The 26,800-nt window shown below is 39.0% G+C and overlaps 1 protein-coding gene and 1 long non-coding RNA gene across 15 annotated transcripts in view; one reads left to right on the top strand and one right to left on the bottom strand.

Annotated features, from left to right (window-relative positions):
- Nucleotides 1–24,422, top strand: part of LOC137209013 (uncharacterized) — a 41,821-nt gene extending 17,399 nt beyond the window's left edge. For both annotated transcript variants that reach the window (XR_010935864.1, XR_010935863.1), the window contains exons 2-3: nucleotides 20,194–20,265; nucleotides 24,199–24,422. This is a non-coding gene — a long non-coding RNA (uncharacterized lncRNA). The remainder of the gene's footprint in view (nucleotides 1–20,193; nucleotides 20,266–24,198) is intronic.
- PANK1 (pantothenate kinase 1) overlaps nucleotides 20,672–26,800 on the bottom strand; it is a 111,569-nt gene continuing 105,440 nt past the window's right edge. For all 13 annotated transcript variants that reach the window (XM_067710057.1, XM_067710053.1, XM_067710051.1 and 10 more), the window contains 2 exons: nucleotides 25,199–25,324; nucleotides 20,672–22,131 (listed from right to left, as the gene is read on the bottom strand). In XM_067710057.1, the coding sequence (XP_067566158.1) occupies nucleotides 22,072–22,131; nucleotides 25,199–25,324 (186 nt within the window). In that variant the 3' untranslated portion in view covers nucleotides 20,672–22,071. The remainder of the gene's footprint in view (nucleotides 22,132–25,198; nucleotides 25,325–26,800) is intronic.

Here is a 26,800-nt window from a genome sequence, read left to right as displayed (position 1 = left end):
TAATCTCATTTTAAAAGTATAGGCTTTTGGCCAAGAACATTATGACTGTCTAGTTTGGCGTTAGCACCATCTGGAGAGGGTCTAAGGCAGGATTATTGAAGTAGATGTGACTGCTTGCTAACAGCACATTGTATTTCCCATCACTGACGGAGGGGAACGTGGAAGAGGAGGGGCTGGTATCGTGCTGGGAGGGGTGGAATGGATGAGGATGCTGAGAACTAGCTCTAAGCTCCCTTCCAATTGCTTCTGATTCTTCAATTCCAGCTGAGCCAATTCAGCCTAACTAAACAGTTATTGAGGACCTTCTGAGTGCCAGGAACTGAGCTGGGAGCATGACCGTGAACGATATAGACATCCACTCTGCCCTAACAGAATCTGGAGACGGTCAGTGAGAGGTGAACACGACTTGGTAACACCAGGTGGTGACATTAGTCAGCACTTGGCTGTCCTCTTGGAATGTCAGTTTGGCACAAGAATTAGCCACGTGTAGTGAACAATAAAAAAAATAGCGCTTTTGGGCTTCCCTGGTGGCGCAGTGGTTGAGAGTCCGCCCGCCGATGCAGGGGACACGGGTTCATGCCCCGGTCCGGGAGGATCCCGCATGCCGCGGAGCGGCTGGGCCCGTGAGCGATGGCCGCTGAGCCTGCGCGTCCGGAGCCTGTGCTTCGCAACGGGAGAGACCACAACAGTGAGAGGCCCGCGTACCGCAAAAAAAAAAAAAAAAACCCAAAACTTTCTTAAATGGTATAAAATATTTCTAGCCCCCATATAAAAAAAATGACCACTGGACATGTTGGAAATGGCCCCAGAATTTGAAGTCCCAACTGGCTTCACTTAAATGTTCCTTCATCCCCTCATTTGTTTGAGCTCTTTAGCAATACCTACATGTTTATTGTATTTCCTGTGTGATATTGAGCCATTTTTTTCTTAATTTAATAGTAAACTCCATATGCACTTCTCTTATTAGATTTATGAAATAATGGAATGTCTGACTTGCCCAGAATTTCTTGATATGTAAGCCTGCAGCTGTTTTCCAATACCCTGTTGTGTTCATAGTTACTTACTCAAATTTGATAGAACGATCACGATGCTGATTTGTAACTCAGGGCAGCCAGAGCATCTTTTATTTTCTCATTAGCCCCTCTGCAATAATCATCATTTTCCACATTAGGTACTACATTCATTGTTAGTATAAATCATACTCTTCTGAATTGTCTCAACACCAACATTGCCAAGTAGCTGGCTCATTTCGCATCTACCTTTTATTTAAGTTGACAATAGTTGTCTCACTAGTTGTAAGACATTTCCTCCACTTTTTTCAGCTATTTTATGACTTAGAGGAAAAAATACAGATTATGTGATGATGTTGGGCAAGTCATTAACTTCTCTGGGCCTGTTATTTAATCTGTAGAATTAGAGGATTTAATTAGGTTAGAGGTTAAGCTACTGGACAAATGAGGCAAAGTTAGCTCTCAGATGAGCTTGGAATGGCCTTCACAGCATTGAGATAATTCATTGGCAGCTCTCTAAAATTGGGAGATTCCCCATGAAACTCCAGATTTCTGGCTTCTCTTTGAAAGATCAACATCTGAATTCCCTTGACAAATCTGGCCCCAGAGACTCCTTGCCTCCATCTTACATTCACTAGTGACAAGGGAGGAAGACACAGCTAGCACCTCGCATTTCTCTTCTGATAGCACCTGAAGATGGTTACACTGCATGCCCTGTTCCTGCTGAATGCTAACAGGAGACTTAGAAAAACCAGACTCAGATAGGGAAGCTCTCTTCATGGCCTAGAAAATTCCTTGAGGAAGGAGAAAAACAGCAAGCTCACCTATACCGTAGCCTTTGGCCGCTGTTCATGTTGTGGTCTTGCATTGCTCAATATTTATCATGGTTTGGGTTAATACGTTTGTTTAAAAAAATTGGGGGGGAGGGGTGGGGGGAGGACAAGGTGGTTTATCTTGACTCCTTGCCCTTCCTGGTTCTGTGAATCCACCTCCCTTAAAACAGTTCTTTCTGTTTGATAACTTTAGGAGAAGGTGTGTGTGTGTTGAGGGGAGCAGGTCTTGTTTTGGGTTTAAAAAAAAAAAAAAGAAGAGAGAAGAATATTCTAGCCTGAGTTTATTGGGAGACAGTGGTCTTTAAATTAGACACCTGCTCTTCACTTAATTGCAGACCCCAACTGGCCCATTTTATTTATCTGTCTGGCCCCTCTAGGCATCTGAGTTTCCACTAGGTAATCTCTAAATCCCCTTCCATCTTAACAAACCTAAACGTTTTAAAGATATTCTTTCAAAGGGGCCGAGCCTCTGCAGGCAGGTATATCCCTCCCTCCCTCTCCTGACAGAATATCACCAGTCTAAACACAAAGATACAACCCTTGTCTGGGTTCCATTAAAACCCCAGAAGAATCCCTAGCACATAGAAGGCACTTAGTAAATATTTGTGGAATGAAGTATTCAGGGTTAGCAATTACCTTTGGAAAGGATCTATGGTGATTAACAGAGCAAATTAGTGCTTAAGAGAGCCCAGACGATCACCTTAATGGCAATATCATTATATTTTATGTTACCCAGTAGAGAGGGATACCCAGCCTAAAATGCTTTGGTTTAAGTATTTTGTTGTTTTTTAAACTCCCTATTAACATGTCCTGGGTATAAATACAGTCAGGCTTTTAGATTTCAATTTTATTTCTACAGAAGGGTAGGTATATATTCCAGGCAGTAGTGAAGAAAAACAGCAAGCCTGAGTCTTAAAGGAATAAGGATTTGCCTCCTTAACTAAGATAGGCTTTAAAAAAAGCACTTCATGAAAATCAGGTGTCTGAACGGAGCCAGGGCAGGGATAGGTGGCAGAACGCTGCCCCCTTGTGTTTAGTATTAGAACTTACAACCTAAGTGCCCACACAGATACGGAGAACAAACTAGTGGTTACCAGAGAGGAGAGGGAAGGGGGATGAGCAAGATAGGGGTAGAAGATTAAGAGATACAAACCTCAATGTACAAAATAAATAAGCAACAAGGATATATTGTACAGCACAGGGAAATATAGCCATTATTTTGTAATAATTTTAAGTGGAGTATAGTCTATAAAAATACTGAATCACTATGTTGACCACCTGAAACTAATACTGTAAATCAGCTGTACTTCAATTAAATTAATTAATTAACTAAAAGTTCAATCTGGAAAGCTAAAAGAAAAGAATGCTGCAGTATTTGGAAAAGTACACGTAAATAATCTTCTCAGAGGAAGAGATTGAGAAAACTGCCTCATTTGACTTCAGTATAAACTAGCAATACTAACAAACCAGCCGGCAGCGCTGGATGGAGAGCAAAGATTTTAGACATTTAAGATTACTTTAAAAACCCACCAACAAATACATATTGAACATCTAGATGGAAGTCATTGGAATGGAGGTGGTGTATAAGATTGTGGAGTTCCAAGGAAGAATTCCACGCCCCTAAATTTGCATGGTTCTTTGTAGGGTTTCATTGCTCCTACTTCTCTGCAAGACAGGGAGCTTTGTGTCCACGACCACCCTTCCTTCAAAGCCTTACCATCCTAAACCCCATGCCTCAAGACTGTCAAAGAGTTGATACCACTTTGCCTTGTCTGTTATTGAGAAGTAGTCTAATATTGATAACAATACCTAACATTTTATGGAATATATACATTTGCCATGCACTGTTCTATGTGTTTTACATACATTCAGTCATTCACTCTGCATAAAGACCCAGCGAGGGGAATATTAGTATTGTCTCATTTTACAAGTGAGTAACCAAGCCACGGAAAGATTACTCTCTTACAAGGTACCCACTGGTAAGCTGGGGAGGCTGACTACTCACTCTGTCATGCTGTCTCTCGATGACAATAGCTAGTCGGAGGGCCTCCAAAAATTGTTCTGCAGGTTGTTCATTGTGCGAGGTTGCTGCCCAAGGGAGCTTGGGAACAGTAATCCAATCCCCACTCAGCTTGCCAAACTGTAGGCCTGCAGGGCTGCATCTGTCCAGAGAGGTCTTTACCTAATTAGCACAAATGTGCTGGGAGCCAAGTACGGAATTGAATGCTTTGTATTATCTCATTTCATCCATTTGTCCCCAAGCCTCTGCCCATTCTGTTTTCAAGACCCCAGTGCTTCCTACACATGCAAAGAACTCTGTATTGCTTATGTTTTAAGAACTTTAGGGCACATGAATCATTTGTAGACCTACCTATGAACACTACTTACCTGCTTTGATTTTTTGTCTGTCAAAAGATGCGCCAGGTGTTAACTGCTTGGGCAGCTTTAATTAAGCAACTAGGTCAGCTGGGGAGAATGCACAACTTTGAAATAAGCTGTTAATAATTTAAAACAAACTATTTTAAACCTATATTTTCTGCATCTTTAGTAGCAATATTTGTATCCAGTAATTTACTCATTTTGCATACAACGAACGCTTCTTTTTTTGTGTGTTTGGTTGGGTTTTTTTGTTTTTTGTTTTTTTCGACTGCCAGGCACTATTTGGTAATGAGAATTCAATAAACAATAAAATTATTGTTACCCTAAATAAACTCCTAGTCAAATAAAGGAGAAATATAGGAAATGGAACTCGTTTGTCATTATATGTTTAAGGGTTATTATATGTCAAATTCTCTTGGGCACTAAAGGTACAAAAAAGCTCTGAACTATTATCACCAGACAGGGCAAATGCTTCTCATACTAAAATATATTTCATTCAAGTCAAAGTTACCTCACCTAACTAAACTAAACAAACTAGGAGTATCCAGTACAGAGATCACTTACTTAAAAGTGCTGTAATTTCCTCACAGAATCTTCTCAGACCACTCTCTCTGATGATAGTCTCAGGAAGATACTCAAAACGGAATTGCTTTCTAAACTGTTAAAATTCTTGAGAAGCCCTGAGCTTAATGACACTGACTACCTTAAAGAGAATAACATTTTTATGCATAATATAAACACCGATGAGTATGAATCTTTAAGTCCTCAAAATTGGTAACAATTAGCATAGTGCTTCCCAGATTACAGTGCATTTTCAGTCATTTTTCATTTGATACTCATAAAACCCCACAAGGAAGGTTTTAATTTACTTTCCTCTCTTTCTAGAGGATTAAGCAAGACCAGTGAGATTTGTCCATGGTCCCTTAGGTAATAGGAGGAGCCAGGTCTATAAATCAAACCAAGTATCATGTAGATTTCACAATGACATTACAAAATCCCCTGTTGTATTTTGTTATTCCAGTCCTGACTGGGGTATTATTATTTACTGCCAGATTAATAAAACGATTCAAGCTACAATAATTCAGTATGACATAGATATTTAAAAAACACATCTGAAAAGTAATCTCTACTTACCCAGAAGCCACTGTTGCTTATAACAGCATGTAATGGCCAGATCCACGGCATATTGTATGCTGTAGTGTCAAAGCAGCCATAATGGCTGATTCATTAGGGCTCATTTGGCTTTGCAGTGAAAGCAGTTCTTTTTTCTTTTACATCTTTATTGGGGTATAATTGCTTTACAATGGTGTGTTAGTTTCTGCTTTATAACAAAGTGAATATACATGTACATATGTATAACATATACATATACATATGTATAACATATACATATACATATACATATGTATAACAAAGTGAATCAGTTATACATATACATATGTATAACAAAGTGAACAGTTATACATATACATATGTTCCCATATCTCTTCCCTGGATAGGGAGGGTGGGAGGGAGGGAGATGCATGAAAGCAGTTCTTGAATTGATATAAGGTTACAGTGTAATTTAGTTAATTTCACTAACTAGTATTGGGACAGACCAGGAAATTCCCAAGAAAGTAATGCCATCTAGAGGTAAAATCGGGCAGATGACATATACCTGCAACACATTGCAAATAAAATATATAGAACAGTTTATTTAACCATAAAAAGGAATGAAATATTAATACGTGCTACATCATGGATGAATCTTGAAGATATTGTGCTAAGTCAAAGAATCCAGACACAAAAGATTATGTACTGTATGATTCCATTTATATGACATATCCAGGATAGGTAACTCCATGGAGACAGAAAGCACGTTAGTGTCTACCAGGGGCTGAGGAAGTAACTGCTTTATGGGCAGGGGGCTTTCTTTTGGGGTGATGAAGATGTTTAGGAACTAGATAGTAGATGCATAAGGTTGTGAATATATTAAATGCCCCTGAATTGCTCTCTTTAAAATGGGCAAAGTCGGGCTTCCCTGGTGGCGCAGTGGTTGAGAGTCTGCCTGCCGATGCAGGGGACGTGGGTTCGTGCCCCGGTCCGGGAAGATCCCACATGCCACGGAGCGGCTGGGCCCGTGAGCCATGGCCGCGGAGCCTGCGCGTCCGGAGCCTGTGCTCCGCAACGGGAGAGGCCACAACAGTGAGAGGCCCGCGTACCGCAAAAAAACAAACAAACAAAATAAATAAATAAATAAAATGGGCAAAGTCAATTGAAACACTTCTGGAAAGGATTCACCCTTCTAGATGCCATTAAGTGAATTTTGCCTTATTTTAAAATGTTTTAAATAAAATAAATATATAGAATGTATTCATCTGTAATACCTTCATTTATACAAAACAAGTGTTAAACCATATGTGTCCTGTCATTTGTTGACTGAGGCAATGTTCTAGGCAGAAAGAGAATACGAAGATGCATAACCCAGTTTCTATCCTTAAAAGCTACAAGTTAGTGGTGAAGGGTTGTACGTTCAGAAAACAGGACTAGATGGTGGAACGTGATAAGTGGCATAAGGGAGAGAAAAGATAACTACAGGCATACCTCAGAGATATTGTGGGTTTTGTTGGAGACCACGGCAATAAAGCAAGCCACATGAATTTTTTGGTTTTACAGTGCATAAAGAAGTTAATTTACAATATACTGAAGTCTTTTAAGCGTGCAATAGCATTATGTCTAAAAAAATATATACATACTTTATTAAACAAAATTTATTTATTTTATTTTGGCTGCATTGGGTCTTCGTTGCTGTGCGCAGATTTTCTCTAGTTGCAGCGAGTGGGGGCTACTCTTCGTTGCAGTGCGTGGACTTCTCATTGCAGTGGCTTCTCTTGTTGCGGAGCACGGGCTCTAGGCACGCAGGCTCCAGTAGTTGCGGCGCTTCGGCTCAGTAGCTGTGGCTCACAGGCTCCAGAGCGCAAGGTCAGTAGTTGTGGCACACAGGCTTCGTTGCTCCACAGCATGTGGGATCTTCCCAGACCAGGGCTCGAACCCGTGTCCCCTACACTGGCAGGCGGATTCTTAACCACTGGGCCACCAGAGAAGTCCTACATACTTTAATTTAAAAATACTTTATTGCTAAAAAATGTTAACCATCATTGGAACTTTCAGTTATTTGTAATCTTTTTGCTGGTGGAGGGCCTGGCCTCGAGGCTGAAGGCTGCTGACCGATCAGGGTGGTGGTTTCTGAAGGCTGGGGTGGCTGCGGCAGTTTCTTAAAATAAGACAACAGTGAAGTTTGCCACATCAATTGACTCTTCTTTTCATGAACGATTTTCTCTGCAGCATGCACTGCTGTTTGAGAGCATTTTACCCACAGTAGAACGTCTTTCCAAATTGAAGTTAATACTCTCAAACCCTGCCGCTGCTTTGTCAACTACGTTTACGTACTATTCTAAATCCTTTGTTGTCATTTCAACAGTCTTCACAGCATCTTCACCAGGAGTAGATTCCATCTCAAGAAATCACTTTCTTTACTCATCCATGAGAAGCAACTCCTCATCTGCAAAAGTTTTATTGTGAGATTGCAGCAATTCAGTCACATCTTCAGGCTCCACTTCTGATTCTAGTTCTCTTGTTATCTCCACTACATCTGCAGTTACTTCCTCTGCTGGAGTCCTGAACCCCTCAAAGACATCCATGAGGGCTGGAATCAACTTCTTCCAAATTCCTGTTAATGTTGATATCTTGACCTATTCCCGTAAGAATGTCCTTAATGGCATCTAGAACGGTGAATTCTTTCCAGAAGGCTTTCAGTCGACCTTGCCCACATCCATCAGAGGAATCACTCTCTATGGCAGCTGTAGCCTTATGGAATGTGTTTCTTCAATAATAAGACAGTTGAAATGACCCCTTGATCCCTGGGCTGCAGAATGGATGTTGTGTTATCAGCCATTAAAACAATATTAATCTCGTTGTATATCTCCATCAGAGTTCTTAGGTGACCTGGTGTTTTGTCAATGAGCGGTAATATTTTGAAAGGAATCTCTTTTTCTGAAGCAGTAGTTCTTAACAGTGGGCTGAAAATATTTAGTACACTATGTTGTAAGCACACATGCTATCATCCAGGCTTGCTGTTTCATTTATAGAGCACAGGCAGAGTAGATTTAGCATAGTCCTTAAGGGCTCCAGGATTTTGGAACGGTAAATGAGCATTGGCTTTAACTTATTGTGTGATGAGCTGCATTAGCCCGTAACAGGATAGTCAGCCTGTCCTTAGAAGCTTTGAAGCGAGGCATTGGCTTCTCCTCTCTAGCTATGAAAGTCCTAGCTGACATCTTCTTGCAACAGAAGGCTGTTTTATCTACATTGAAAATCTGTCGTTTAGTGTAGCCACCTTCACTCATTATCATAGCCAGATCTTCTAGGTAACTGGCTGCAGCTTCTACATCAGCCCTTGCTGCTTCCCCTTGCCTGTCCAACTTGTGGAGGCAGCTTTTCCCCTTAAGCCTCATGAACCAAAACCCCTGCTAGCTCCAAACTTTTCTTCTGCAGCTTCCTTACCTTTCTCGGCCTTCGTAGAATTGAAGAGAATGAGGGCCTTGCTCTGGATTAGGCTTTGGCCTACAGGAATGTTGTGGCTGGTTTGATCTTCTCTCCAGACCACTAAAACTTTCTCCATATCAGTAATTAGGCTGTTTTACTTTCTTATCATTCCTGTGTTCTCTGGAGTAACACTTTTAATTTCCTTCAAGAACTTTTCCTGGAAGGGGGGAGAGATAAATTCGGAGATTGGGACTGACATATACACACTACTATATATAAAATAGATAACTAATAAGGACTTACTGTATAGCACAGGGAACTCTATTCAATGGGAAAAGAATCTAAAAAAAAAAAAAGAGGGGATATACATATATGAATAACTGATTCACTTTGCTGTACAGCTGAAACTAACATAGCATTTTAAATCAACTATATGCCAATAAAAATTAAAAAAAAAAAAAAACTTTTCCTTTGCATTCACAGCTTGCCTGACCGGAGCAAGAGGCCTAGCTTTCAACCTATGTAGCTTTTAACATGCCTCCCTCATTAAGCTTAATTATTTCTAGCTTTTGACTTAAAGTGAGAGACGTGCGTCTCTTGGGAATTCCCTAGCGGTCTAGTGGTTAGGACTCCACGCTTTCACTGCCGTGGCCTGGATTCAATCCCTGGTCGGGGAACTAAGATCCTGCAAGCCTCACAGCGGAAAAAAATGAAGTGAGAGGTGTGCACCCTTCCTTTCACTTAGAGGCCGTTGTAGGGTTATAAATTGGCCTAATTTCAATATTGCGTCTCAGGGAACAGGGAGGTCCAAGGAGAGGCAGTGAGATGGAGAATGGCCGGTCAGTAAAGCTGTCAGAACACACACAACATTTATTGATAAAGTTCTTGGTTGGTGCCCCCAAACAATGACAATAGTCTCATCAAAGATCAGTGACCACAGATCGCCATAACAAACATAATAATAATAAAAATGTTTGAAGTATTGTGAGAATTACCAAAATGTGACACAGAGACATCAAATTATTGGAAAAATGGCACCGATAGTACCTGCTCGTTGCAGGGTTGCCACAAACCTTCAGTTCTTAAAAAATACAACATCTGTGAAGTGCAATGAAGCGAAGCACAATGAAAGGAGGCGCGCCTGTATTCTGCCAACTGGAGAAGGGCGTCACACTTCACAGTGGGGGCCGAGGCAGGGTTGGGCAGTGCAGGAAGCCTCCTGGAGAAGTTGGCTTCAGATCTGGAGTTTGATGGAAACCAACACACTGTGCAGAAAACTCAGCGTAAATTTAAACACGCTGCCATGAAGCCCAACCGGTGCAGCACTGTGCGTCTCGTTGATGCCTGTTCTAGCAGTGAGAGGCAGCTCTCACCTATGGGCACTAGACAAATAGCTGGAAGTGAACTCTCACACTCTGTTGTGACTGAGAGAGGAGGTCAGCTCTTTCATAACCTTATCTTGAACTTCATGTTTATTATTTCCACGCATATTTTTATATGTCTAATATATAAGTATGCATCCGTAACTAATATATGTTATTAAAATGATATATTTCCATGAGTACCTATAAATGCAAATGAATAGGAAAAAATTGGCAATGTATGTACCGAACTGACATCAGTGCTTACTTCTGGGGAGACAGGAAGAGTGGAAATAGGTAAGAGTAAAGTGAGACTCTCATTTGATGTGTTATTGAGTTATTACATGGAGGTTGTGTTAGTTTTATAATTTTTAAATCAGCAAAACAAAGAAACATGGTTTATTATTTTTTAAATTTATTTTATTAAAGTGTAGTTGATTTACAATGCTGTATTAGTTTCTGGTGTACAGCAAAGTGATTCAGTTATACATACATGTAATAGTTTGCATGTGCTCATCCCAAACTCCCAGTCCATCCCTCCCCACCCCCCGCCTTGGCAACCACAAGTCTGGTCTCTATGTCTGTGATTCTGCTTCTGTTTCACAGATAAGTTCATTTATGTTGTATTTTAGATTCCACGTATAAATGATATCATATGGTATTTGTCTTTCTCTTTCTGGCTTACTTCACTTAGTATGATAATCTCTAGGTCCATCCATGTTATAGCACAGGAAACTATATTCAATATCTTGTAATAGCCTATAATAGAAAAGACTGAAAAAGTATGTATGTGTGTAACTGAATCACTTTGCTGTACACTTGAAGTAACACAACATTTATAAATCAACTATACTTCAATTTTAAAAACACAAAAAGGCTGAGGAAAGTCTAGCTGGAGGAAACATTCCGTTGTTCAAGATTTACTGAGTACCTACTATGTGCCAGACTCTGTGCTAAACTCTTAGAATCTTTAAGATTCTACCAAGATATGGACTTTTGGGTCATTAATAGCTGAGATCAGCAGAGAAATGCTGGACTTTGCATTTTGCCTTCACACAGTCTTCTATTCTTTTCTTAATCTTTCCTGATGAGGAAAATGAATTGTCTCAGTGTGGGAATGTGTGCCAGCAATGTCTCCAGAGACCCAGAAAAAGAAGTAAATGCCTTAACAAGGAGACAGAATAAGTGAGCTGGAAGGGGAGGGGAGGGGAGAATCCCACGGGTACCTGCCTGTTACATTCACTCTCCTAAACAGCTGCACACATCTTCAGTGTCATGATTTCTGAGTTAGCATCCCTAACCAATTCTGTGCTCCCCTAAGGACAGAGGAAAAGAGGGTCAATCATGTCCCCTCAAGCTTCAAAGCTGCAAAACTTTAAGAAAGTTCAAATGGTCCACTTCTGCCAGTAATGCACAGTGCCAATATAGTCCTGCCATCTGTTTTAAATTCTAAGTGCAGCAACTGCTACATATCTTAAATAAATATTTAAACCAACTGCCAAGACAAAATTTGGTTAATGGCATATTTTTAAAGTATCTAATTCCGAGTGTGATATGGACCAGAAGTATGAAGATTTTTTAAAAGGCTGGAAATCCTTTTTCAAGTAGAATGGAATGCAAAGGTCAATTATATGCTTATTTTGTTTCTCTACTAAAACCAGAAAAGTTTGCCCTTCCTAATCATGCCAGCTGACTTTTTGAGTCAGTGTGTGTTATTAATCGCCCTCATAACCCTGACTTAATTTAAACACAAAAATGTGGTGCGGTCATGTGATTGGAATGTTCTTTGTAGTCCCTGCCTTTGGGGGATTAAAATACTAACTTTAACTTTTTTTTTTGAAAGAGTGGTCCCCATTCCCCAAATTAGTTCCTTCAGGAAAGTGAAGATTATTGAAAATAAAGTATTGGGGGAAAAGAAACAAAAAAGAGAGAGAAATAATCACTACGCGGTGTTGATTCTGGAAGCAGAATATGTGCCTCAAAGTCTTGACAAACAACCCTGCTTGGTGGGCTGGGTGGGTAGCCAGCCATTAGAACAGCCAGCTGAGATTTTAAGAACAAAGAGTCTTGGCTCAAGTGATGTGATTGGTCCAAATGTCGAAATCATTTGGGGATTTTGTATCCCCCCCGTTGACTCTTTGTTTAAGTGCTACAAGGAAGCTGTAGGAGGTCATAATTACATGAAATACAACAATTAGTAAAAGCTTGCTTTGAATAGAGTTTTTTAAAATTTTAAAAATTGTTTTTATTGAAGTACAGTTGATTTACAGTTAATTTCAGGTGTACAGCACAGTGATTCGGTTATACACATAAATGTTTATATATATTTTTTTCAGATTCTTTTCCCTTATAGGTTATTGCAAAATATTTAGTAGAGTTCCCTGTGCTATATACTGTTGGTTAACTATTTTATGTATAGTAGTGTGTATATGTTAATCCCAACCTCCTAATTTATCCCTCTCCCCACCCTCCTTTTCCCTTTGGTAACCATAAGTTTGTTTTCTATATCTGTGAGTCTCTTTTTGTTTTGGAAATAAGTTCATTTGTAACTTTTTTTAGAGTTTTTAATATAATATAAATGTTTATTAATGATAAGATATAATAGCAATCTATGAACACATATTGAAAGTCATGAAACAGCTGTATAGACGTAGATGTAGATATATGTATATACCTTTGCAGTGAAATGATTCATATGCCTTAAGCTTTCAAAATGATGGACTTTCAGAATAATAGAGTGTATACAAAGCAAAAACAAAAAGTGGGCTTTTTTCCTTTATATTTTCACTTCATCATTACCTCCTTAAGTGGGAAAAAAAACGTGCTCTAGTTTTAGATAAATGACCCCGGGGAGAACATTTTTAGCAATTACACAGTAAGACTGAAGAAAATATGTTTATTTTAATGATCTTTAATTTAATATGGTACAGGTTTTTCAAAATAACAGTGTTTCAGGATATGCTGGAAATTTATACCTAAATACCTAGGTGAATAATATACCTAAATAATTAGGTATATTAATAAATATACCTAAATACCTAGGTGAATAAGTGACTTGCAGTCATTGGGAATTTAGAGTAACTCCTCTTCCTGAGCCTGAAGAATTTATTTTTTATTATTATTTTTTAAAATTAATTAATTAATTAATTTATTTTTGACTGCATTGGATCCTGGTTGCTGCGCACGGGGTTTCTCTAGTTGTGACGAGCTGGGGCTACTCTTTGTTGTGGTGCACGGGTTTCTCATTGCCGGTGGCTTCTCTTGTTGTGGAACACGGGCTGTAGGCGTGCGGGCTTCAGTAGTTGTGGCACGCGGGCTCTAGAGTGCAGGCTCAGTAGTTGTGTTGCATGGGCTTAGTTGCTCCACGGCATGTGGGATCTTCCCCGACCAGGGCTTGAACCCGTGTCCCCTACATTGGCAGGTGAATTCTTAACCACTGCGCCACCAGGGAAGCCCAAGACGTGGAATCTTTTAAGTTTCTGTGCAAATTGTCCTTAAAGTTTCCGGTGTGTTTGCAGAGCACTTCAAAAATGCAAAGTGTTTATTAAGTAACCAGAGATGACAGCAGTAGTAAGTGCAGGCTGACCTTATGAAGATGTCTTTTGTTGCTTCCATACTTGGAGAGAGACTAGTGGCTCAGCCGAGATGAACCTCAGACAATCTTAAGCAGAGTAACTGCCAGCTAAGAGATTCCTTCTTCCCTACAAACTAAATTCAGAACACCGAAAGAGGTATCAGAAAAATGTGGGAATGGAACAGAAATTGAAAACCAAGCTATAAAACTGCTCTTTGTGTCTATTGTTTTGAAGGGTGTCAGTCATTATGTAGTGGCCATGGTTGATTAATGTCTATGTGGTACCGTCATTTTTAACAGAGACAGCAGCTGGGTTTATTTAATCAGTAGTTGATCATCGAACAATGTTGCTTTCCTGCAAATGGGTGTGACCTGCCAGAGAATCAGGAAGGTTTATTTAAATGTGGATATGATTTTTAATGTTAGTAGTAATATAACCTCTAAGACAGTGATTCTCAAATTTTAGGTTTTTAAGGATTATTTGAGAAGATCTTTTTTCATGCATTCTGGGACCCCAATCTTAGAGATTCAGATACAGATGGTCCAGGGAGAGGTCCCCAAATAGTCGTGTTAAACAAACTCTCCAGGTTATTCTGAGGCATGTTGGCCTATACCACAATGTAAGATATTCCGTATCCTGAGCATCTCCTTTTGTTAAAGCCATCTGACATCTGAGATGCTATGAGTATTTAAGCAATTTAACTCTGCGCTAAGTTATTGAGAACATAGGATTCCCTTTGAAAAAGAAAACTGTCTTTGACCTACATCATTTCTAGGGACAAAAAAAAAATTGAACAGGAATAAAAATAACTCAATAAAGAACTCTTCTTCTATCTTTGAGGATGACAGTGGATTTAGAAGACACGCTCTTCCTAATAAAAATCATAATCAAGACAAAATGATAGGTCATTTAAATATTAACTATTGAAAAGAGGTTTATTTGCTGATACTAAAAATTGCATAACTACTAAAAATTTAAAATCTAATGAGAAACACTTAAAAACCAAATACCATAATTTCTATATACTCTTTCAAAATTTAAGAATTGAAAGATTAATTAAAAATCACATCAAGATGAACTGTTTCATGAGAAGAATACATTTTCAAAAGTAATATCAGAGCTCAGAAATGTAAGTTATTGACTAAAATAGAAATTATTTCAAATTATAATAGAAAAAATTAGTACAGAAGTCAATAATTATTCCATTTTGCAAAAATAATTTTGGCTTGGGTCTTCACAATAAGCCAGTATTTTGTAGACTCAAGTATTTCTTCTTGGACAAGATGAAATACAGATTATTTTAACTGCATAGAAGTTTAGTCAATAAGCTTTTTGTTTTCTGTCTGTTTTATAAGCACTCTAGTATGTGCAAGTCTAGCATCAATGCTTGTATAGAGTGTGGTGGAAGTGTGACTAAAGAAGAAAGAGAGAAGGCCAGGCGGGGGAATGTTACTATTAACCGAATAACAGAGAAGGAAGGCCCTTGAGCTAGGACCTCAGACCAGCCAATGTGAAATATTGAGCCTGGGTAAGAAGAAATGTCAATGAGATGAATGATAGGAGTGATAGTTACACAGTCAGACATTGTGTCTATATACAATCCCTTTGGAAAATGGAAGTAAATATCTGGATCATTTGGACTCAGAGAAGCCTTGATTTTTCCCAAAAGGCCATTTCAAGATTCTTGGTGATTGGTATCGTGGGCATGCTCCTTTACCTCTCCAAACCTCAGTCTTTTCTGTAAAATGGGGACAGGAATCCCCACTATGTTCATTTGCTGGGTAGATTAAAGGAGGTTATGTACATGGAATGCCAAGCACCTGAAAGGCTTAATCCCTCAGAGCTGTCACTGTTATGAGCTCTTTTCCATGTAAACACCATTTATTCTCATGTGATAACTTTATAAAGGGTAGGCTCAATGCCCAATTCTTAGAATCAAAGAAATGCAGGTTTGGAAGAATGTTAAAGGTCTTCTCTGTCCCAAGCCCTCCCTCTTCATCCGGTGCCAGGTCAGAACCTGTGAGAGTTCAAGAGAGTTTAAAGCAGGCTAGTAAGTTGGCTCCTTCCTAACTGATATTCCCTAAACAGCTCACATTTACTTAGGAATTTAAAAATTAGAATAAAGGCAAAAGGTTTAAGTTTCGCTTCTCATACTTGGTAACCTTACTCTGGGCAAGGCTTTTAGCATAGTTTTGCAACTTACCAATCGAATGATCAAAACTGATTTCCCCTGAGTTGAAATGTAAGACTCCATCATTGCTTCCAAATTCTCTTTTGCAGCACTGGGTCAATAGGTAAAAGCTGACATTAAAACATGAGCTTTAATTAACTAATTAATCGATAGGTAACATTATATAATGAGTTAATAAATCTTAAAGTTTGCATGCCAGTGTGTTTGGAAGTTGTGTGGGATCCGAAAACGAGACTCAGTTTGGCGTTTTCTTTTAAAGCAAATCTTAATGTCATATACCCTTTTAAAAAGGTTAATTTCTTATATCCAAGGGTGGCTATATCTTGGTAGTATCTTTCTCGATGGCCACTAAAATAGATTATGCCACAGGTGAAATGGTCCTTAAGGTTCCCTGAGACCAAGCTTTGTAATGGACAGGGATTCCTCCAGCTTGATTTTGCTGAGGCAGTCGTCGTGGTTAATTAACGACCACAGTCATGACTGACACAGACAGCTGAGGCCAGGCATGGAATGTAGAAACACAGGCTAAAGGACAGGAAGAATTGCATAATTAACTAAGTGTTCAGGGCAGAGTCAACAAAACAGTTGTTCTTGACAACCAACCCATTTTCTCTGCAGTTGCTGAAAACTGTGTGGGTAGGATCCACAGATAATTGGCTCCCTTCTCCATTTCATTTTGCCTGTCTAAACATTGCATAAATAATTACTTGATAAATTCAATGTTGATGTTGGCACGTGAACAGACAGACAAGAGTGACTGCTTCTTTCAAAATTTATAAATCCAATATAAATAGTAATCAAACCCCAAAGGAGAATGCTTAAAAATATTCCTGTTTAACATTCACAATCCAATTTCACTTGCCTAATTTTAACCCACACACTTGTGGAGCTTAATACAGAAACACTCTTGGCCTACATTTAAAATAATGTAACATTTGACAAACTGTTCAAGTATTGCATTTAAAAATACACGCTGCATAAATTATGGTTCTCATATAAACTCCAGATGCATTACTTGCAGGATTAACTTGGGGTTTATTTCTTCCTCCATGCACCATGTATACACACTCACACAAGTATGCAAACACAAGAAAAATGCTAGAAAACATAGTCTGAGAACATACCATGAAAAAAATATTTAATAAGTCAGGGTAAATAAACGAGTAGTCAATGGAAAACAATTATTTTAAAATTTAAGTTTTCTTTAAAATTACAATGTAAGTATCTCTTAAAGGTACACAAGAAGACATAGACCACCTGCCTCACTCTGGAACTAAAATAGACAACTCATTAGCCACATTATGGCAGCCACATGGCATGAATTCTTTAGATGCTGAACCTGGTTAAAATAGCAACAGCAAATTTCATGAACAGAGTGAAGGGGAGGAAGAGAGGAGAGAAGAAAAAGTCTAATATAAAAAAAGTCCAATTCTTTCTAGTTGTTTTAAATCTAAGGGAAAATTAAAACTCTTATTAAGCTATAACTGCAAAAATTAAAAAGGAAATCCATTTGTTCAAAAAAAGAAACCTTAGGCAACTGGGGCTGAGGCTGTTGGCATTTATTATTTACTATTGTAACCACATCAACTCTGCCATACACATTTGACTAAATGCACTTGGTTGTTGTGTCTAAAAATGTTCAAGGAATGTACAGGAGAAAGAAGGTAGAAAATCAAATACAATGAGTAGAATATTTTACAAAACTGAAAATGACACCAATTAGGTTAAAATAAAGAATATCCAATTAACATACCTAATTTCACTTTGGTGCTGCATTTAAAGGATTTTTTCAACCTTCAAATTTAACTTATTTTTGAAAAGTACCTTTACTGAAATATAATTCACATACCATTTAATTAATTCAGTGGTTTCTAGTTGAGTTGTACAATCATCACTTCAATCAATTTTAGAACATTTTCATCACCAAAAAAGAAGCCTCATAACTATTAGCAGTAAATCCTCATTTCTTCCAAATCCCCAGCCCTGGGAAACCACTAATCGAATTTCTGTCTCTTTGCCTATTCTAGACATTTTATATAAGCGGAATCACTTTGCTCTATTATCACTTTGAAGCCAGATTAATTCTAGTTTCACTTTACTTGACACTCTTTGATGGCTTCACACTGGCTACAGAAACATCTTTTACATGGAATACGAGTCCTTCCATAATCTGTTTTCTTCTCTCCTAGTATCTGGTTTCGCTCCCACTAACCACACTCTGGCTGAAGCAAACGGCGTCCCGGACAAGCCAGGTTGTTTCTTCTCTCAGTGCTTCTCTCATCCTGCTCTACTCGGTGGTCTCTACTTGTTGGTTAAGACTCTGTGAAAACTTTTCTTGCACCCTCCTCCCGGAGAGGGGACCAATGCCTCCTTCAAGGGCAGTTTTCTACCCTCAGTTGTGGGACTTTGTATAGGACCTGGTCCACGGCTACTCCTAAAACTGCATTTCCCACCACTCTGCCCGTTGTTTACTCCGAGCAGACTGGCCTCCTTACAGGTCTTCACAACCTCCATTCTCATTTTCCAGGAGTAAAAGTATTTTCCCCAGGTATTTCCATGGTGTGTTCTCAGCTTTATTCACCTCTGCTCCAACGTCACCTCCTAAGAGAGATTGTCTTTGAGCACTCTAACCAGAGAAGTTTCAATCCCCTTTTCATTTTCTAAACAGAATTACCTCCTTCTGAGGCCCCTCTACCTTACTTTTTCTCTTTGCAGTACTGATGTAACATTATGTAATTAGGAATGTATCTGTCTTCCCTTCCAGAATGTAAGGTCTGTGAGGATGGGTCTGTTTTGTTCACTGCTGTGAATATTTGTGAATGAATGAATGAATGACACCTGTGACACTTAATTATATGTGTTGGTTTAAGACTTCTGTCTTCCCCACACTGGACAGCAGGGGTTGTATCCTATTCCTCCTAGTTTACTCAGTGCTCCTTCCTGGCACAAAATAACTTCTTAATATTCCTTGTATGACTGAATGATGTCAAGTATAAATTACCTGTAACAATGGTTCCCAACAAAGGGACTCTGAATCCATGTAAATATGGAATATGGAAAAGTACATAAGCTGAAGAATACAGGTAAATCTTTCCATTAGTCCTTTATCTGAAACTCTTGAGACCACTTCTGTTTTAAGATTCAGACTTGTTCCCTACTTTTTTTTTTTTTAGAAGATATTGGGGGTAGGAGTTTATTAATTAATTAATTTATTTTGGCTGTGTTGGGTCTTCGTTTCTGTGCGAGGGCTTTCTCTAGTTGCGGCAAGCAGGGGCCACTCTTCATCGCGGTGCGCGGGCCTCTCACTATCGCGGCCTCTCTGGTTGTGGAGCACAGGCTCCAGATGCACAGGCTCAGTAGTTGTGGCTCACGGGCCCAGTTGCTCTGTGGCATGTGGGATCCTCCCAGACCAGGGCTCGAACCCGTGTCCCCTGCATTAGCAGGCAGATTCTCAACCACTGCGCCACCAGGGAAGCCCTTGCTCCCTACTTAATTAACACCTCTGGTAGGGTCTCGGGCAGACCCTGTAATCAAACACACATTAATAGCTTTGCAACAAAACATGTGAAGAGCCCGCCAAAGAATGATAAATAATGCTCAAATCAACTTTTTCTGTCTTGAATTTTTCTGTCAAGAGAAATGTTAAGAGTTTGGGATTTTGGAAGTGTGGATATGGGGCTGTAGACGTGTACTAGCATATGCAGATCTGTGTGATGTTTTATGCTAAAATGGATTCCCCACATTCCAGTTTAGAAATCATTGATTTAATGCATTAATTTACAAACATCTATTTTTTTTCCAGCATAGCTAGCATTAATGAAGCTTTTACTATGTGTTAGCCCTTGTGCTAAGCTTTTTAAATACATAGGTAAAAACTACTATTTGCCCCATTTTATGAGTGAGAAAATTAGGGTTTAGAGAGAGGGTTAGCAGCTTGTCCACAAAGCTTGTCAATAGCTGAGCTGGATCAAAACTGCAGCTGTCTCAGAACCAAAAGTCATGTTCTGGACCACCTGGTCACCCTGAATTCATGGAGTTCAAGATAAAAATTCTTTAGTCTTGCCAAGTTTCTTCATGATGTTGAGACAAAGGAAAGTTTCTATAATTCAAGTGAATGTAAAAAAATTCCTCAGGCTACAACTCCCTCATTAAAAAAAAAAAAAAATGCTGGCTATAAGTAAACAACATTTAACTGATATTTGTATAACGGAGTAATTTATCTCCTCATGTTTTAAACATTTGTAATGAGAGATCAAGTAATTCCAGATAATTAAAAAATTATGTAGTCATACTAACTTGCCCTGATTTTATTTTTTGCAGAACCATGATCCAACGGGTGCTATTCCCTAACAGATGAGAGTAGGAATGGCAGAAGAGAACAATCTAAAAAAGGTACTATCACAGAGGATATGTGGATTTTCACACTTACCTTTTTCAAGAGCATCTTAATTGCTTGAATTGTTTTAAGCCAGGCGTAAGTTGATCAAATATAATTGTGATGACCAAATTTTGGAACTCTTTCAGAATAACAAAATATAGTAGTGATCTTTTGGGAATAAGGAGTTAGTTGTATAAGAACAATAAAGCTACATTAAAAAAAAAAAAAAAAAAAACCCTGCATAGGGCTACAGCTTCAACTGAAGACACAGTGTTTTGGACCTTACCATGCTTATGTGAAAGCTTCAAGTTATGAAATGTAGAGTAGCAAAAGTATAACACATATTCATTTTATGATACAAAAGCAGATAAGATGGACATAAAGGTTAAGAAATGAAAATAACATATACACTAAAAAAAATCACAACAGAAACAGGCTTTATTTCAACCAGACAAGTGAATACTTCCATTAACATCAACTTCTTCAAGACTTGAAGACATGGAAATTAAAGATAGTGCCCAGAGGCAGAGAAGGAAAGTTTCATCATGGAGCAATTGTACTGTCCTTCAAAAATCCCTTTCAGCAATATGCTCAATTCAAAAGATTAATTAGTTCTAAATCATTAGATCTCATGTGTTTCAGTATTGTATAAGACTCTCATTTGAAAGTTACCCATCAGTCCCAATGATATCTTTCAAACAAAAAAAATATATAGATCAGTATAATAATTTTTTTTAATTTTAGAAAGTGGGATTGAAATACAGTTTAAAATATTTCAAATAAAAAACAACTTTATTATTATTTAAGACGCCTTGTTACAAAGCTCCTAGCTACATACATGTACAAAACACAGATATTACCACATGACATCTCAACCCATGACTTCTCCTAAACATCCCAACGTGAACAGTTAATCTACCGGGAGACTTTCCCCTGTAAATCCCAATATCTTGCACAAGGATTTGTTGCCATTCATACGCTGTGCATGGATGAGGACACCTCATCAGAGAACATTTCAATTTAACATAACCTAACATAAAATAAATCTACCGCAACACTATATGTTCATAAGGGATACGACAAAATTGCATATAATTTTCAACTTTTGCCAGACTCACTAAATTCATGAACACTTTTTCAGAGTTTTCTCTTCAAGGGCACTTTTGAGAGCTTTAGATCTCGTGCTTAACTTTGTATTGAGTTGGTCAGCACCTCGATTAATATGAACAATTACATTAAAGAACGGTATTGGAGGGGGGACGGGGAGTCATCTGAGGACAGAAACAGGGGGAAGGACTCTCTTTTTCCCTAAGACATTCAAACAGAAAAAACGAGACCCAAAAAGGTAAACAAACAAACAAAATAGTGTTCACAGTAAAACATGACAGATTTGTAGTTTCATTTGAAACCAACAGCAAATCATGAAACGTCATGAAAAATATAAGTCAAGGTAAAATCTCCTAGAGTAATTACTAAATGAAGTTAAAATTACCACACTGATCAGTAAACCCCAGAAGAAAAATAAACAGCACTTACATATCAGGTCCTTCTTAAACATCATATCATTTTTCAAAGTCAATGCATAAGATTGGTAGGTTTGGCCACGCTGCACAAATATTTTTTTAAAAAATACAGTATACAGAAAAAACTCTTGTATTCCCCATTTTGAATCATAAGCTCAAAACCCAAGAGAAAAGATCAGCTAGAAGGATTTTAATTATTTACAAATCCAGCAGGTTCATCTGCCATAATGGCTTGGCTTCCGTCCCACAGTGGCTTTCACCCTCTCCAGCCACAGAGCTTGGATCCCTGTCCCATCTCTACTGGTCATCAGTCATTTTGAACAGTTCCAGCAGTGCCCCAACAGCTCCAAAATAACCCTACAATAACAATGAGAAAACTTCTGTACGATTATCTCTGAACCTTAGTCCAATACCTACTGTTTTTCATAATTCGAGGAATGCTGCCCCCTAATGCTATAGATACAAGAAACTTAAAACCTGACCTCTGGCATGAAACATGATATAATAATAATAATAATAATAAATGCATTGGATATCTATTTGTTTATATACATTAAATAAATTAACTGATGTAAAGTGCGTAGAAAAATATCTGGCCCCACAGTGTATACTACATCAGTGTTGACAATTTTTAGGATTTTTAGGATTAGGATTATTTCATTTTAATCCTTGTCATGGCAAAATTCACATTACTCCCATTCCACAGAAGAGAAATGGGAGGTAATAAAGTAAATTACCCTTTCAAGGTCACATGAGTTGTGCCAGGGTTCAATCGCAAATCTATCTGACTTCAAAGTTGTAATGTCTCACAAGGTATAGCTCTAAGCTTCCCTCAGTAGATCCCGGAAAGGCATCTAAATCAGCTCCAGTTTCCCTTTGCTCATCTGTAAAGGAAAAGCTCACGTATCTGTGAAAATGAAGGAAGCTGAAAAATGGAAATGTTTAGAGAAGCTGGTTTCCAAAAGGCAAGAGACTCTCCTCCTCTGGTATCTGCCTGACTCAACAGTTACTTACTGCGAAATGGGTGGCATCTGGCAGAACACTACATGGTAGGATCTTTGCCTCCACTGCCAGTTGACCTCTGAGGGCTCACTATATGCTAGAAATGTACATGGATTTCCTCACTTAATCGTCACAGTAACTTTATGAGACAAATAATATTATCACCCCATTCCACAAAAGCTAAAACAGAAATGGAAAGGTAGAGTCATTGCCTAAGGTCTCCAAGTCAGTGAGGGCCTGTGCTCTCAACGGCTTGGCTAGACTACTTCTCTTAGGAGACGCACACTTACATAAGTGGAGTGAGTGGGACTGAGTGAGTGAGGACTCCAGGCAGGGCAGGAAGGCCACCTCACCAGCACCTCCCAAAAGTCCTCTCTCCATAATATCCTCCAGGAAGACCTGCCTAAGTGAGAGTGAACCTAAGAAGGTAGAGAAATTTCTGAGAAACACCTACAAGGAGACATAAAATTGCTCTACTTTCATCGGCCATAGAGACTGGGTTATGATACTTAGTAACAAACCAAAGCCATCATTCACAGAGGCCCAAGATTGTACAAAGGGATGCTTTTTTATCCAGAGAAGTAGGTTTCCCCCAAATGCTGGCTCTTTTTCCTTATCTTACCATCAACTAACTCCCTGTGTGCCCTTGTAGATGGCTTTTAATCCCTGACGGCTTCCAGGCTTTGTTTTCTGCCTTAGTCCAAGAGGATCTAAACTTAGGGTTGCCAGATAAATGCCAGGTAAAACAACTGTGTCCTAGATTTTTAATCGCTAAATATGGCAACACCAGATGGGCTAGAAGAGTGGTCTTCTTTTTCATTTTAATTATTTTTTTAAACAAAATCTTACAAGGGAAATCGGTAACTAAGCAGATAAAAAAGGAGCTGCTCTGGTTGGAGGAGGGGGAGTGAAAATTCTGAGACTCCACTGCCCTCGCCCCCCATAAAAAAGTTATATCGCTTCATGCCTTAGCCTCCTTAAAAAGACAAAAAGAAAAACTTTCTTTAGTACAGTTAAATAGTTAACTATTTGGTATTTAACTTCGTATTGTTTTAGATGCTTTAATAAAACAAAACATAGGCTTAGAGAGCTCTAAATAATTTATAAATGCATCAGCAACTTTTCAAATAAATAATTCAGTTTGGAGATGAGAAAAATGCCACAGTAGTTATTCATTACAATTAAAATTTATGACACTCGTTCTCCCAATGTTCTTTCTGCTGCAATATACCCAAGGCTTTGGGTACCTCCCGTGATAAACAGCTGCTCTCTACAGTATTGATTTTAAAGGGGAATAGAAGAGGTGGGAAGAGATGAGGGCTCCCCACTCAGTTTTAGAAACCTCCGATTTGTATTAGTGTAGAAACTGGATATAAGGGACCCTTTGCATTAACCGGAGCGCTCCACTTCTTCTGTAAACAGGCTGCCTAATGGCTAGCACACCAGCCTCTCAAGGCCACCAGGCTACTCGGAGCAGCCCAAGCACTTCTGTTCTCACCAGCGAAGTTGTTTACTTGCCAAGAGTCACCTGTGTTTATCCTCAAATTTGTTTATGACAGTTTGATTGTTAATGTAATAATCTAATGTAATTATATGCCACCTAAACCAATAAAAAGAGTACAAGATGAATGGTCACCTCTTTGAAAATCCAGTTAAATTCTTGAGAAAGATTAAAAAGCTAGTTAACAAGTGAAAGTTGCTAGGAAAGTAGATCTTAAAAGTTCTCATCACAAGGACAAAAAAATGTAACAATGTGTGGTGATGGACGATAACTAAACTTACACTGATAACCATTTTACAGTATATACATATATCAAATCATTGTTGTGTACCTTAAACTTATACAATGCTATATGTCAATTATATCTCAATAAAAATGGAAAAAAATGAAACAAAGATTGAAAAAAGTAGTCACAAACCACTGCCCTCTGTTTAGGTAGATCCTACCTATGAAAGATTGGGAAAATCTAGAATGACTCTGCAACCAAATTGCTTCATAAGTATCTTTAATTTCTTGATCTACTTTAAAGAAACAAACCAGATATCATAAAAGTTGCATAATACTTGTGGATTATGGAAAAAAAGAGACAATTACAAAGCTCTGATCAGCAGAACCCATGCTCAAAAATAGGTCTTGATCCTACATCAAGAAATTGGTGAGTGAATGAACATTTATACATTTTATATTAAAATAGAATGGTAAAAGTAGGAAGATATTTTTCCATGATTAATCATTTAAACATTTTTTCTGTTTTTTTAAATTAACCATCTACTAGTCCTGATTGTTGGATAATAGAGCTTCCATTTTATATAATGTTCTTCCTTATCTTTTGCATAAATGCAAACTAAGGAACCCGCTCATATGTTAGACAACCCAAAAACTTCCATGTAGGACAATTAAGTCCATGTGAACTCAACCTACCTCATGTTCCAAAAACAGAGCTTTTAGCTGTCCTTTGGACCAAAAATCCATGGCATATGCTAGCAGCTTCATGGAGACCATATTGATTCTGAGAAAATTCCCAACAAACACAACTCTGTCAATATTCTGGAAAAAAAAAAAGAAAGAACAATGGAACCATGACATAAAAATAACATTTAGCAACAGACCCAATGTGCTGTGTATCACTGTACTCCAGGACCTTGCAGAGTGAATTTTTTTTTTTAAGTGGAATTATTTCAGGATTTCCAAGATGAAGTTAAACAAACCTCAGAATGCATTCCACAAGAACATGAGGGGGAGAATTTGGCTGGGGGAGGCAGAGACTAATACTGGGCTCATTTACAGGTATTATGTTAGGCTGCCTTAGATCTGATATGAAATTCAGCTCCCAACATTCACATATGAAATTAAAACTGGAGTTCATCTAAATTTGCCTGTGTATTCCTTAAATCCCCCAAACTTCCAACTATAAAATATATTATTACCAACTCATAAATTATTTTTAAAATTTTATTTATTAAAAACATTTTTTTTAAAAAATATTTTGGCCATGCCACGTGGCTCATGGGATCTCAGTTCCCCGACCAGGGATCGAATCTGGGCCATGGCAATGACAGCTCCAAACCCCAACCACTAGGCCACCAGGGAACTCCCAACCAACTCAATAAATTAAATGGCTATGGGATGGTTATTCATCTAACAACTGTGGTCAGGATGCTCTGTGCCAAACACTGGGAATACAAAAAAGAAACAATACCCAGTCTCTACCTTTAGGATATATGGTGAAATATCCTGTTTGGTCAGTATGTGGGTTACAATATAACAAATAATACATTTATATTTTTGTTGTCGCGGATACAGATTTGTATTCTGAACACACCCCTCACACTGAGCTCAGCCTATCTGCCACACAGACACTGCTCACTCCTCACTCACTCACAGAGCCAGTTGCTATGGTCACTCATATCAAAGGGAAGGGAGTCTTGGGAGCTGGCATTATTCTGTTCAGTCTATCAAGAGCAACCAGGGTCTGGGAACATCGCCTTCTAACTGTCTGAAGCTTTAACAATACATGAACCCATTAACCACTGTGAAAATTTTCCCTGGGTAGAGGGGTGGGAGGTGGGCCCACGATTAGGGGTCCAGCAGGGACAGGGGAGACCCTGGGTGGGGGTAGGCATGGAGGAAGGGAAGGGAACGTGGCCAGTGCTTTCCCTGTCCACTGAGGCACTGGGGAGCCTGTTGGGCTCCCAGGCCTAATCCTCTGCCCTGGAGCCTCCCTCCTACCCTGCAGAGCCCAAGCCTCACCCCACACCCCCAGCCACTGCCCTGCCTCTGCACTCGGAGACCCCCTCTGAGACCCCCTCCAACACGCTGGGCATAAACCCCAGCCGCACACCCTCACCCAGGGCCTTACCTCCAAACTCTGGAACTCCACACTCCAGAGGCTCCCGTTTGGACATGCTGCCTCTCCCCTTCTGCGCAGGTCCTAAGCAGAGGCCCCACCCCACGCTTGAGCATCGCCCCTGCCTAAGTTCCACCCCCTGCCTAAACTCTGCCCCCCATAGCCAAGGCTTTTTA

This window comes from Pseudorca crassidens, chromosome 16 (genome assembly GCF_039906515.1).
Source record: "Pseudorca crassidens isolate mPseCra1 chromosome 16, mPseCra1.hap1, whole genome shotgun sequence".
Lineage (NCBI taxonomy): Eukaryota > Metazoa > Chordata > Mammalia > Artiodactyla > Delphinidae > Pseudorca > Pseudorca crassidens.
This window is presented reverse-complemented; position numbering and strand designations above follow the sequence as displayed.